The sequence below is a fragment of the Artibeus jamaicensis genome, unplaced genomic scaffold (genome assembly GCF_021234435.1).
Source record: "Artibeus jamaicensis isolate MK-2021 breed Jamaican fruit bat unplaced genomic scaffold, CSHL_Jam_final contig_685, whole genome shotgun sequence".
Classification (NCBI taxonomy): domain Eukaryota; kingdom Metazoa; phylum Chordata; class Mammalia; order Chiroptera; family Phyllostomidae; genus Artibeus; species Artibeus jamaicensis.
In genome coordinates, this window is record NW_026521924.1 from 25,401,948 (window position 1) to 25,415,234 (window position 13,287).

The 13,287-nt window shown below is 58.1% G+C and overlaps 2 protein-coding genes across 2 annotated transcripts; both read right to left on the reverse strand.

Moving 5' to 3' along the window:
* Window positions 1-368: 368 nt before the first annotated feature.
* On the reverse strand, window positions 369-4,205 carry KCNS1 (potassium voltage-gated channel modifier subfamily S member 1). The gene is made up of 2 exons (XM_037164700.2): window positions 3,165-4,205; window positions 369-863 (listed from the first exon to the last, which is right to left on the reverse strand). Exons 1-2 carry the CDS (start codon window positions 4,188-4,190, stop codon window positions 369-371), a joined length of 1,521 nt encoding a protein of 506 aa, XP_037020595.1. The 5' UTR covers window positions 4,191-4,205.
* A 2,217-nt stretch (window positions 4,206-6,422) lies between these two features.
* Window positions 6,423-13,287, reverse strand: WFDC5 (WAP four-disulfide core domain 5). Its single transcript, XM_037164435.2, has 4 exons — window positions 13,209-13,287; window positions 9,850-9,990; window positions 9,602-9,748; window positions 6,423-6,592 (listed from the first exon to the last, which is right to left on the reverse strand). Exons 1-4 carry the CDS (start codon window positions 13,285-13,287, stop codon window positions 6,423-6,425), a joined length of 537 nt encoding a protein of 178 aa, XP_037020330.2.

The window sequence follows — 13,287 nt, forward strand, 5'->3', positions numbered from 1 at the left end:
GTGAAATGGGGATGATTTTCATCCTCCAATACAGGGCCAAATGTGACCTGGCTGATAGACAGCAGGTGTTCGGGAATGTTAGCACCCTCCTGGCTTTCTCCCTATGGCTTGTGCTGCTTCCCGGATGGCTTGCAGGTTTGTTTATGGTCTTTGGGTCACTCTCCAGGATCACAGAATCTAGGGTAACGCTGTCCTGCCCTGAGCCTTTGGGGGACGGAACCCAGCCTCTGGGTGTCACTTCTCAGGCCAGGGTGACTGACCCTGAGCGGGCGTGCTACCACGAAGAACTTCAGCAGGGGACAGCTCTCTGCTCTGTTGTAACTACCTGCAGAGGTGTGGGAAGGTGGGGGGGTTGTGAAGCCCTGGTTTTAATAAATTTGAGAGTTTGGAGGCCCACTGGGGGCCTGGGCCTCCAGGTCTGTAGACCTTCCCTCCTGGGAGGTCTCACGGGAGGTCTCATGGGAGGTCTCGCGGGACGTCTCCAGAGACCCCTCCGACACCCCATCAATACTGCTCAGCAAGTCTTCAAACTCCTGGTGGCCGCTGTTGCGCACGGCGGCTTCCAGAGCCTTTTGGCGCCGGTAGAAGTGAGAGAACTTGTTGAAGATGATGGTGATGGGGAGCGCTACCACCAGGATGCCCCCCAGGATGCAGCCCGAGGCTGCCAGCTTGCCAGCCACCGTCACCGGCACGACGTCCCCGTAGCCCACAGTGGTCATGCTCACTGTGCCCCACCACCAGCAGGCAGGGATGGTGTCAAAACCTGAGTCCTCCTCCTTCTCGGCGGTGTAGGCCACGCCAGAGAACACAGACACCCCCACGCCCAGATACAGCAGTAAGATGCCCACCTCGCGGTAGCTGTGCTGGAAGAGAATGGAGGAAGCTGAGTCAGAGCTGGCATTGGGCATGTGGGAAACTGAGGCCTGGAGAGTAGAAAGGACAGGTGTGAAGTCACAGAGCAAAGGAGAGCTGGTGCCAGCACCCAGCTCCGCGGACTCCGAACTAAGGTCTTTTTGACTACAAGAAGAAACTCTCTGGGACTGAACACAGGCCTGGTCTCCAGGGGCCCAGGCACCTGCTAAGCCACATTTGCTTCTTCTAATGTGGGTGGCCAGTAGCACCAGCCAGTTAATGAAAAGCTTGTAATTTCTGCACGGCTGCAGAATCAGGAGAGCCATAGTTTATATTCTACAATGCAAAGCTTGGTTTCGTGCTCTTTCGATTGGTTCCTCACATTTCTGATAAGGACAAAAATATTTTCGGCCCCCCAAGGAAGCTGGGCGGATATGTGAGTTCCCTAGACCTCTCCCTGAATGCACTTGCCTCTGGGTGTGTATATTTGCTCTGCCCCTGAGGCCAGGCCCTAGGGCAGTCTTCTCAACCAGGGCAATTCTGTCCCCTCCTCCCACAAGGGGTCATTTGGCAGTATCAGCTGGGAGAGGTGTGCTGCCAGCATCCAGTGGGTAGAGGCCAAGGATGCTGTGAAGTTTCCTGCAATGCACAGGCCAATCCCCAAAACAAAGCCCCAAATGTGGCCCCAAATGTTAACAGAGGCTGAGAACTCCTCTTCCAGAGCCAAGACTCCCAAAGTAATCCGCAGAGGATTCCTGCAGAGATCTTGTTTAAAAGGCAAAACTCAATTGAGGAGCTCTGGCATAGGGCCAGGGATTCTGCAATCCTAGCAAGCTTCCAGCTACCGAGAAAGCTGCTAGTGGTCAGGGGCTTCTGACTGCTACTTTAAGTAGCATGGCTCTCATCTGGAGTCTTACACCTGTGTCTTGGACCCAGGAAACCTCCACCAATACTCTTCTCCCTCCTCACAGAAAGAGCTGGCAGCTCTGGGCCCTGGCTCCCTGCACAGTGGAGGCAAGGCCGAGTTCCAGGACGGAGGGATCAGCCCTGGAGAGGCACTGAGTTCAGGGTGTATGGCCAATGGAATTCTCTGTACCTGCCTGAAGCCCTGCATTCTGCCCAGGTCGCCCTGCCTGCACCCAGCATCCTGGCTGCCCTGCTGTGAGGGTATGCACAGGGTTTTACATGCCTTACGGGTGGAAGAAATCTATCAGCACCTTCTCGGGACCCCTAGCACTGTTACACGGGGCTTAAGGAGAAAGAGCATGAGATGCCGGAGTCAGACACAGCTGGGTCCTTCTTCTAGGCTCTGCACCTGACTCATAGAGGAACCTCTGACACGTCCTGTCACCTCTTGGGGCCTCAGTTTCCACCTCTGCAAAGTTGTGATAATAACACTTGCCCCTGCTTAAACCCCATTTCCCTTGGGATGAAGTCCAAAACCCTGGGCCAAGAGTTCATGGCCCTGCCATACCCTGTCCCACTCACCTCTTCAACCTCATCAACCGACACCCCCTTTGTCCATGCCCCCTCCCATCATTTATTCTGTTCCCTCTTCCAACCTTTGTCCAACATGTTCACATGCCCTCCACCCCAAAGCAGGCTAATTTCACCCACTGGAGGGTGAGCGATTCCCCAGGGCAGTGATTCAACCCCCGCCCGGTGCAGGGCCTGGCTCAGGGAGGGCACTCAGTAAATTGCAACCAGGCTTTAAAAAGCCAGCCTCAGGTTCTTCATCTACAGAAATGGAATAAGTAACCGCATCCTCCTCAAGAAGTTATCCTGAGGATGAAATCGATAATGGATGTGGAAATGGCACCAAATTAGCACTCCGTAAGTATCAGCTCCGGGGCTATTACTAGACCTGGCCTATTACGTGTGACCCATGATGCCGGTGCCCCTGATAACGTCAGCAGAAAGGCTTAGTGGGAAAGCCAGGTAGCGTCCTGCTTTGCATATTTTGGTGCTATGTATTATTTGATATTTGATAGATAGATTAAAGATGACCTTTTTCTTTTTCTTTTTCTTTTTCTTTTCTTTCTTTTTTTGAAAGGAAGACCAGCAAAGTTTTGTCTCTGGGTTCTCCCCCGGGACACAGAGATGACCGGAAGCTCTTCCTTACTGGGCTGTTGGGAAGGTCAAACTGGCCGGGAAACATACACCTGTTACCTAGCCTTGCATCTAGTACAAAGGATGCCATTTCAGTTTCACTGAGCGTCTGGACGCAGCAGGCTTGTGAGTTCACCTGCAAACCTGCCCCATGGTTATACCTGCCTCCCCCTAGACTCCCAGCCCGGCCTCAGAGGCCCTACCTTGAGCGTGGCGCCCAGCGAGCGCAGCCCCGTGGAGTGGCGCGCCAACTTGAGCACTCGGAAGATGCGCATGAGGCGGAACACCTGCACCACCTTGCCCAGGTCGCCGAGGTCCTCGCCGCCCGCACCTCCCTGGTGGCCGAGCGCGGCACCAGCCACCAGCGTGAGATAGAAGGGCAGCACGGACACAATGTCGATGAGGTTAAGTGGGTGGCAGAAGAAGTTACGCGTGCTGGGCGCCAGCAGGAGGCGCGACGACACCTCGAAGCTGAACCAGGCGATGCAGAAGTACTCGAGGCGCCTCAGCACCGGGTCGTCGCGAACCTCTTCTGGGTTGCGACCCGCAGCCACCGCAGCCACGGCGGCTGCCGCCTCGCGGGCCTGATACTCGGGCAGGCTGTGGATGCACATGGCGGCGATAGAGGCTAGCACCACGCCGATGGAGACGCAGCTGAACAGCTTGCTGGGCAGCGAGTAGCCCGGATTCTCCATGGTGAGCCAGAGACGGCGGCGCAGGCGGCCGCAACGTGCGGCGCCATAGCGCGCCAGCTCGCGCTGCACGTCGGAGATCTCGCCAGGGTTCGGGTCCACGCTGCTCGGCGCGTCGCTATCTTCGTCCCAGGCGCGCGGCCGCGCCACGCGCCGCTCCAGGTAGCGCGCGCGGCAGCACGTGGCCAGCGCGCTCTCCCCTAGGCCCCAGTAGTCGGCCTCTTGGCCAAAGGCGAAGACACACAGCTCGTCGAGCACGTGCAGGTGGCCGGTACGGTAGAAGTGCAGCAGCCCCAGGAAAAAGCCCGGGTGCCGGTCGAAGTAGAACTCCCGCGCCGCCGCGTCGTAGTCATCGCACAGGCGCCGCGCCTGCTCCTCCGACGCTGCGGCCTGTAGGCGGCCCAGCCGCGTGCCCGGGAAGCGCGCCAGGGCGCGCGCGCTCAGCCGCCGTCGCACGCCGCCCACGTTCACGCGCAGAGCCTCGTCGCTTCGCCGCCAGGGGACCCTGGCTCCGCGCCCTGGGGACTCGCTCACCATGGTTGCCGAGTGCCGGCCTAAGGACACAGGAGGAGCCCTCTGAAGGGGGTCCCAGGACCTCTCTTCTGACAAGATCAAATCCCCTGCCCCATTCACCAGGCAGAGGTGTGAGATGCTCAGTGTGAAGCGACTGGTGTGCAGCGGAGGCTTAGTGGGTGGTCGGTCAGGTGCCCCCGTGACTGAAGAGCCAGGTTTGGATTTGACCAGCCCTTACTACGCGACTGGGCTTTGGTCAGACCACTGAACTTTCCAACCCTCGTTTCATTGGCCTAAACAAAGCGAGCTCTAGCGCTCTACCCTAGGGAACTATGAAAGCCGCTGAATGGCAGGATGTCGTGGCACCTGACTGAGGGGAGGAAGGGGCGCTCGGCTAGGGAGTCGCTCATGTGTCCCTTTCCCAGACAAACCTGGATTTTTGAAGCCCGGAGGTCTACTGCGGCGTCTTGCACGCGAGCACTCTGAACCTCAGTTTCTTCCTCAGTGACATGGGGGTAGGGAATGCCGACCCCCTAGGGCTATGCTGTTCTCCAAGGGCGTTCCCTGCGCCAGCAGCATCAGCATCACCTGGAAATCACCTGGAAGTTTGTCGAAACGCAAATTCTCAGCCCGCTCTAGACTTGCTGAGTCAGAATCTCTGGGGATGGGGACTAGCAGCTGTCTATTAACAAGCTCGGAGGGTGATTCTGACTCACAGTTCAGCGTGACAGCCATTGGCTTCCACTATTTAAAGGGTCTGTGGGTTTGAACTTGGGCTTTCTTGGGTGACCGGAGGCAAGTCACGTCACCTCCCTAAGCTTCTGTCAAGTGGAGATAAAAATACCCACCTCCCACTGTGAGGAAAAAGGCGAGATGAACCAGTGTCTTTACGGGACCTGGCACCAGAAGATGGTTTGGTCAATGGTCCACCTGTTTCACTGTCTCCTGGGGTCAGGCAAGCCTTTGCTTGTCTCCCCGTAGGTGTGCCTGGTGCCTTGAGGAAGATGCTTTTCTCCACGTTAGTTCCTTGCACAATGCAGACTACAGCACCTGCTCCCAGGAAGGCGGGAGGGTAAAGGAGTGCTCGGCCTTTGTGGATGCCAAGGAGAGCTTAGACCCTGCTGCTGCCTCCATCTCTAAGCTGTGCTGGAACCGAGGGCCAGGACCCACCTCCTTACCTTAGAACGTCATCAGCGCTGTGGGTTCGGTGATGCCTGCTTTCCGGGGTGGACAGGGATCGAGTGTGCATCAGGCAGCTGGCCCAGTGCCTGGCCGGGAGCAGGCGGGGTGTCCTTCACTTGCCCTGGGCTTGGCTTTAAGCGAGTTGGGGTTTTGTCCTTAGTTCTGCTCCTTGTGTGACCGAAGGCCAGTCTCCTCCTGCTCTGGACTTTAGCTCGCTTACCTGTAGAATGGGGATAATAACACTGCAGTGGAAGGGTTGTTGTGAGGATGCGTGCACAACCCCTGAAACACAGGAGGTGCGGGGTAAATGTTAGTCCCTGGCACGTCTCTCTTGTCAGAGCTGGTTTCCAGTTCTGAGCCTGCCTCTTACTGCTGACCTTGAGCAGACCCTTCTCTGAGAGTCAGTCCCCCCATCTGCAAAGTGGGGGACACTGTCCTTCCCCTGAGCGCTGTGAGGATTGCACCAGGCAGGGTGTTTATCAGCAGCACAGTCCCTGGCACCCGAGCTGCGCTGGATAAGGACCTGCACGCTGCAGCCGCATCCCGCCCTCTGCCTGGACTTGATGTCAGAAGATGAAGTCTCTCATCCAGATCCGTCACCCACGAGCTGCCCCTCTGGGGGCAGACCCCTTTCTCTTCCTGGATCTCACCTTCCTGCTCCGTGAAATAGGACAATTAATTCAACAAACCTTCCCCGACAAGAATCTGAATGCCGGTAAGAAAGACTAAGTGATGTCTTCAAAATTACCAAGCTCGTCCAGGGCGCAGGCAAAGCGGGAAACTGGGTTTTGTGCGTCTCCACACTCTTTCCACGCTCGTTTTGATCGCCCGCTGTGCGCTGTGCGCCGGTCTCTTCCCCGGGCTCCGCGCACTACCCCAGCCCCGCGGGGAGGTGTTCTAATCCCATTTGACAGATGAACGAACAGAACCGGCCCCAAGTACGGCCATCCCGCCCTGCTCCCTCCTTGGGGGTCTCGAGGAGAGAGCGCGAGCACGAGGAAGCAGGCAGCCCCGCCTCCGCGGCGCCCGGCCCCCGCCCTCCCCCGGACCACGCCCCTCCCCGAGGGGGACCCCTTACCTGTGGCCCAGCGCGTCTGTCCCCGAGGCTGGGGAGCCACCGGCCGCCCGGGGCTGCTCCGTGCCCCGGCGGCCCCGCGGAGCCTCGCCGCTGCGGAGGCCCTGCTGCCTCCTCCTCCTTCTCAGTCTTCCTCTGTCCCCCGCGGCTGAGGCCGCATCGATCGCTGCTGCCGGGGGAGGGAGGGAGACCGCGGGCGGCCGGAGGCGGTGGTTTCTATTCCTGACTCGGTCGGGGTATGTGCGGGTGTCTGGGGACCGGGCCCTACAGCCAGGACAGGCTCTCGACCCAGGGACCAGCGGGAGGAGGGGTCCGTAGGGGAATATACCCCGTGAAGAGGCATTGCAGCCCCGGCTCCTCTGACAAAGGAACGGCAGTAATGATAGCTTCCCAGATGGGTCCCTTTCAGTCCCTCTAGTTCAGGTGGCTCATCTAGGTTATGGTGGACACCGACTTGATAGGGACACGGGCGTAGGGTCCCCCTTTTCCAAAGGAGGCCCGGTCATCTTCCCAGGGCACTTAGGAGCTGAGAGAGAAACTCACGCCCTTTAAGGCTGCCCCCCCCCCCCGAACTGCACTGGGGAGAAAGTGGCCTCACCCGACTGTGAGCCGCAGGCCCTGCCCAGCCTCCCCCGGACCTGGCTCTTTCCTGCTGGCTGTGAAGCCTGGAGCAGAACTCGGCGCACACAGGGAAGTGCTCGGCCACTTTAAATGTTGCTGATTGTGTCAATATCTAATGGCCCACACAGGATGGTTTAATCCTGGCCGGTGCACCTCTTAGCTGGGAGTCTCGGCAAGTCACTTCTTTCAAAGCCCCTGTTTCTTCATTGTCAAACGGGAATCACGGGGCCCAGCTTTCTCAGGGTTATAGGATGGATGAAGGAAATGACGGTTAGAAGTGCGCAGATTTACTACAGGATAGGAATCATCACTTGAATTGGACAAGCTCTGACTACAGTCAGTTTGTTATCACAGATAATCCCCAAATCTCACTGGCTTCCTGTCACGAATGTTCGTTCCCCTCCTGTGAGTTTGAGCACTGACTGAGACATCTCAGCCTGTCCACCTCGCCCCCTCCCCACCCTGCGTCTTTCATCCCGAGACCAGTGGCTTCTGGACAAGTTCGTCTCAGGGCAGAGGGTGGAAGCTGCAGGCAGGAAGGCCGGTGCCCTGCCCTGAAACTGTCACACTGTCATTGCGCCCACATTGCATTAGCCAACACAAGTCCAGGGCCAAAGCCCTCCCTTATCATGGGGCCAGGGTGTGTACACTTGCCCGGTGTGCACATAAGGGTGGGGGGGCAAGGGGCGCGTGTGCCCAAACTATACAGTGTGCCCTATTATCTATGTGAAGCGCCTGAGTTTACAGATGGGGAAACTGAGGCCAGGGAAGAGGACAGGAACCCCAGGCTCACAGCATCAGCGGCCCCCACAGTGCTCTTCCCATCTCCCAGGCGTGTCCCTATAACCAGCATTTGCTGCTTTTGAGTCAACAGCTGAGGCACTGGAATCCCACGGGCAGGACTCTGGCAGTGAGGAAGTAGTGTTCTTTCCCTCTTCCTGCAGGGCAGACAGGAGGGCAGGGTGGTGACCCCCCTGTGACTGCAGTGCATCATCAGGGGAACCAGGAAAGAGAACCCGGGATTCCCAACTCTGCCCCCACAGCTGACCGTCAGCCCCAGGTTCTATCAGCGCCCACAAGCAGACCCGGCATGAAAAGCAGGGGGAGCCTGCCCACCCCCACCTTCTCCCCCAATCAAGTCCTGGGCAGAAGGGACAGCCAGGAATCCAGCTCTCGGGTCCAGGAACGTCCCTTGGGTTGGCTGGCATCCCCCCCTTTCAGGGCCCTGACTACAGACTGAGCCCCTGAAGAAATGGGGGTGAATCAGGTATTATCCAATGGTGGACCCAGACCATCCCCAAAGTAATGGCATCTCAACTGCCCAAGAGACATTTCCCCAAGTGCAGAGCAATCTGAAATGACCTTGGGGTGTACGTGGGTGCAACGTTATACAACCCTGGCTCTCGGAGAGTAGGAGTCACCAGGGAAACAGTCTCGGGTTAGAGACCTGTGTCCTGCAGCCCGGTAACCCTTGCTGACCATCCCTGATCGCAACAGAGAGCAGGCTTCAGGCTCGCAGCCCTGGCAGGTGGCAGTGTGTAGCTAGAATTTAAGAACATTATTAAATATTGTCGAGTCAGACATGACTTTAATGGAACTTCACTGTTTTCATTGCATTTGCTTTTGCATTTACATTCTGTTTGTGGCCAGTGCTCCTGCGCATCCTGTTTGCAGTAGTGACATCAAGGTTTTCTTCTGAGAACGTTTATAGACAAAAAGTTCGTCTAAGAAAGAGCGTTGGAGAAGCAGGAGCAGAGGCAGTGCGCGCGTTGCAGGCAAGGTGAAATCGCAAAAGAGCCATGTGAACAGACACGTTCAGGAAACTGGCGAAATGTGCACTCGGGGGGGTCGGGCCCCCACAGAGAGGGGCCTACCTGAATCGGGGATTTTAGGGGGAGAAACACATACAAAGAGATGTGAAGGTGGGTGTCAGGAAGAACGAGCAGCTCAGGGGGCAGGGGGACCAGGGAGTCCTCTGAGGTCTGGCCATGGACTGTGATTCCCAGGAGGAAAAGCCAAGGGTGGGCGGGCGGCAGGGAACGTCAGGACAGGTAAGTGTTTGTCAGAAGGTTGGGACTGCAGCTGGCAGAGGTGGTGCTGCCGGGTGGCAGGTCCCAGGGCCAGCATCATCACCTCTTCGGGCTGGGGACCCCGTCCTGAGGTTCGGAGCCACCGGGCCTGAACCAGAATCAGCCTGAGGAGAGAGAAGGAAAGGGTTAACCACCTCCCGTAACAGGGCTCTGACTCCTGGGCTTGGTCCCCACCCGGACCCCATCTGCCCAGCCCTGGCGGCCACTAAGGCAGGACTCCCAGCCAAGGCAGGACTGCCCCAAGGGCAGACGGGAGCTCCCTTGTGGTCCAGGACACAGCAAGTTCACCAAGGGAACTGAGGATTCCCAGTTCCTGCGTCATCCTAACAGGACCCCTCACACCCCTGGGCCACTTCCCCAGTGACGGCCACCGGGGGGCGCCGGCTGCTGGAGAGGCATCCTGTTAGACTCGTGGCACTGGGGCGGTACCCTGTGTGCAGGACTGAGAGAGGCGCGCAGAGCCCTACCTTTGAGTTTGATGGGGTTCCGGCACTCCCGGCCACAGGCGCTGAGGCAGCACCGACTGCGGCCCCGGCAGTCGGAGTCCCGGTGGCACAGGTGCTGGATGGGGCTGAGGCACTTCAGCCGGTCCTCGGGGCAGGTGCCCTGCTTTACTGCAACACAGGGACCCGGGTGGCAGCCCTGCCTGAGCCCCTGAGCTGGGGCTCTGGGCTCGGGCGGTCAGTCGGTCAGCCAAGTGCAGATGGACACTTACCTGCGACCATCCGGACACACTGGCGGAAGCAATTTCTGTGGCAGCACTTCATCAGCGAGGGGCACTGTCTGTCCCCCAGGCACTGGTCAGGCACCGATTGGAGGCAGGGCCCATCGTCCGGTGGACATCCCCCAGCTTTCTCTGTAGGAGAGCCCCCGGATATTGCAGCTGGAACCACCAGCTCTGAATTCTCCTTCCAGTTCTTGCCTGTCCTTGGGCAAGGTAGTATTTGTATTTGGGGATGAACTTGATTTTATTTATTTACTTTCTATTTAGTCCTTTTATTGAGGTATAGTCCACCGATAACATTATGTTAGTTTGGGAGATACAACATAAGGATTCAGCATTTGTTACATATTTCAAAAGGGCCACCACAGTGTCTAGTTAACATCTGCCCTCGTACACTGTTAAACACTTTTCTTTCTAGGTGGAAAACCTTTAAGATCTCCTCTCTGAGCAACTTTCAGACGTGCGCTGTGGCGTTACCATGGTAGCCATGCTGCGCATCACGTCGGTGACTTGTTTACTTTGTAACTGGAAGTTTGTGCTTTCTGAGCCCATCCGCCCCTCCACCTCTGGCCACCACCACCTGTTCTCCGCATCAATGGGCTTGGTGCTTTGAGGTTTTGTTTGATCTTTAGATTCCACGTGTAAGTGAGGTCACACAGTATTTGTCTTTCTCTGACTTATGCCACTGAGGTCCCCCCACATCGCAAATGGCTGGCAAGTTTTGGGTTGTTTTTTACTCCAAGCCTCAGTTTTTTGTCTGTGAAATGGGAAGCTGGACCCACCCCCCGACCTCCTTCTGGGCAGGCTCAAGACTCAGATGACATACGGACAGGAAAAAAGGAAGTTCAAAATCTCCATCTGCACCAATAAGGCCATACCTGGTCTGGCCCCTGCCCGTCTCTCTGGCCTCAGCCCCTTCACTCCTAGTGGCCCCTGCCCCACCCCAAACCCCTTCTCTCTGCTTTGGCCTTGCCCTTCGCCTGAGGCTGCCTCCTATACCCTGTTCGTTGGGTCTCAGCTGAAACACCACACCCAGGAGACCCTGCTTCTCTGACCCCAGATGAACCAGCTCATCCCGCAGCACCCCACACACTCCCAAAGGATCTTCCCCCGGCATTGGTGACCCTGCCTCTCTCACTTGGCCAGCAGCTGTGACAATAGACCCCCTGCCCGCTCTGCTGGCCGTTTGGCGGAAGCACAGCCCTAGACACCAACAGCAGGGGCTCAGGGACTGTTTGAGGGAAAGGGTTTGAAGGGAGGGCCAGCACCACAGGTGTGTCAGCGGTTGGCAGCCCAGTGTGCCGTCACACAGCCACCGTCGGCCACCGCTGAACTGGGCTCGTCACTGCTACAAGTGGCATTGTTCCAGGGATTGGTATTAACTTGGTCTCTCAGGCTGTCCTCTGAATGGCTCTAGAACGTTCCGTCCCGGAGCTCACCTGGCCACTCTTCTTGTTAGGATTTGGGCCATTTCCAGATTTCATGCAAAAACCTCGAATCCGTATCTTCCTCTGTTTAGAGGGAGGAATCGAGGCCCAAAAGGGGCGGTGGTTGCCCAAACCCACGTGGATTCGGAGTCTGCATCTCCGGGGGCAGCGCCCACTGGGGCCTGCCCGCCCCTCTGCTCCGGTTGGCACCGAGCCCTGGGCACGGGGCTGGCTTCCGGCCTTCACTTCGGTCTAGCATCTGAGAAAAGGGTTACCAGGGGCAGGGGATCCAGTGCCGCGACTTTACCTTGAGTCTGCCTTCCCCCTCCAGCCCCTGACTGGGTGCTGGCTGCTCACATAGTGGGCACCTTGCTCACACAGTAAGTGCTCCAAGTCAACTTGGGTTGTGTGATTGGGCGGGCTTAAAGTTTAAGGGTGTCCAACCCATGGCCCGTGGGCCAGGTGTGGCCCAGGATGGCTATGAATGCGGCCCAACACGGGTCTCTTTACAATACAAGGTGGCCACTGAAAACACTCCTTAGACACTTTCTCCCAGGGCCTGTGCCGCCACCTCTCACTGTCAGAGACACCCAGACGTGTTGGAGGGGGTGCGTCTTATACACCTAAGTGACTGTGCTGTCACAGGAATAAACGGAGACGTCCCTTCCCTCACTCCACTGCTGCCCTCCCCTGTCAGGACTTCTGCAGAGCCAAGCAGTGATCTCGAGAAACATCGGGAAGGGTGGAAATTCGAGGCGTTTGGGGAGACCAGCATGCATCACTCCTTAGGACACCATCTCCTTGTACAGGGAGGCCTCACTGTGCAGGGAGTAGGTCTGGGAGGCGGGTCTTCCTGATTCCACAGACCTCCCTCAACTGCCACCTTTGACCCTGACTCAGAGTCAGTCTTTGGCCCTGGGCAAGTTGGTTCTTACGGAGCCTCAGTTTCCTCATCTGCAAAGTGGGGATAAAAATAGCTGTGACTTCATAGCCTTGCTGTGAGGAGGAATGTGGTGATGGCGTGAGTCACAGCGGCATGGGGTCCGGCCTTGGAACTTGCCAGCACCCTTCCCTCCGCAGCCTGGGGTTCCAAGTGTTCTTCCTCCCCAAACCATGTCGTCCCCAGGGCTAGACTGGAGGGGGCACAGAGGACGCTGGGAGCTGCTCCCGGGAGCCCTGTGGAGGAGCGGACCTGTCCCTGTGCCTGTCCCCTTCCCCCAAGGCAGGGCCGGGGTGACACAGGTGTATGTAGGTCAGAGGGTTCCGGCCCCAGAAGGGCATGGAAGTGGAGGCCTCGCCCAGGTGGGGAGGCACCTGTCTAACCGCCCCAGCAGCCCAGGCCTCCCGCACCTGGCGACAGGTCAGCCCCAGCCTTCTGGGAGGAGGTGGGGGGAAGAGAAGAAGGGCCACAGTGTCCTCCCAGCAGATCTGGGACCCCAGAAACCACGCCCCTACTCAACCTCCATGTCGCTTCCACAGACTGGGCTAGGGGCCGGAGACGGCCTGAGACAGACAGACAGAAACAAGGTGGGCCCTGCAGGCCACAGAGGATGACAGCCCCACATACCTCCGTGGGGACAACCAGAGCAGAAGTGGCACAGACGGGTTTGTCCCCACAACACGCAGGGGCTCAAAGACACACATGCACAACACAGAGACTGGCGTTCGTGCACCCCGAACCCCGAACTCAGCTGTGAAGACAGGCCCGGACGAGGGCTGAGACGCTGGCCAGACGGCGTCTGCAGGCACAGCCGTGGGCAGGCCGGCGGGCTCAGAGCAGCACAAACAAAACGCAGGCACTGAGAAGCAGACGTCCACAGCACACACACAGACACGCACCGAGTTCCCTGCCTCTCCCGAACCCTCACGCTCCCCAGAGGGGTAGGGACCACTTAGTACCTGGAGGAACCGACCCCGACTCACCTCTATTCCTCCTGCCCAAGGCAGCAGGCAGCTGGCTCCCCAGGAGGGCCACCAGGAGGAGGAGGCTCTGGGGACTCAT

Excerpts from the sequence above, each read along its gene's own strand:
- KCNS1 (XM_037164700.2), bottom strand. The coding sequence starts at position 4,190 with ATGGTGAGCGAGTCCCCAGGGCGCGGAGCCAGGGTCCCCTGGCGGCGA. Across the intron at positions 864-3,164 it reads CGCTGGGCGCCACGCTCAAG|CACAGCTACCGCGAGGTGGG; the intron begins GTAGGGCCTCTG and ends ATTCTCTTCCAG.
- WFDC5 (XM_037164435.2), bottom strand. The coding sequence starts at position 13,287 with ATGAGTCCCCAGAGCCTCCTCCTCCTGGTGGCCCTCCTGGGGAGCCAG. Across the intron at positions 9,991-13,208 it reads CTTGGGCAGGAGGAATAGAG|AGAAAGCTGGGGGATGTCCA; the intron begins GTGAGTCGGGGT and ends GCTCTCCTACAG. Across the intron at positions 9,749-9,849 it reads GTGTGTCCGGATGGTCGCAG|TAAAGCAGGGCACCTGCCCC; the intron begins GTAAGTGTCCAT and ends CCTGTGTTGCAG.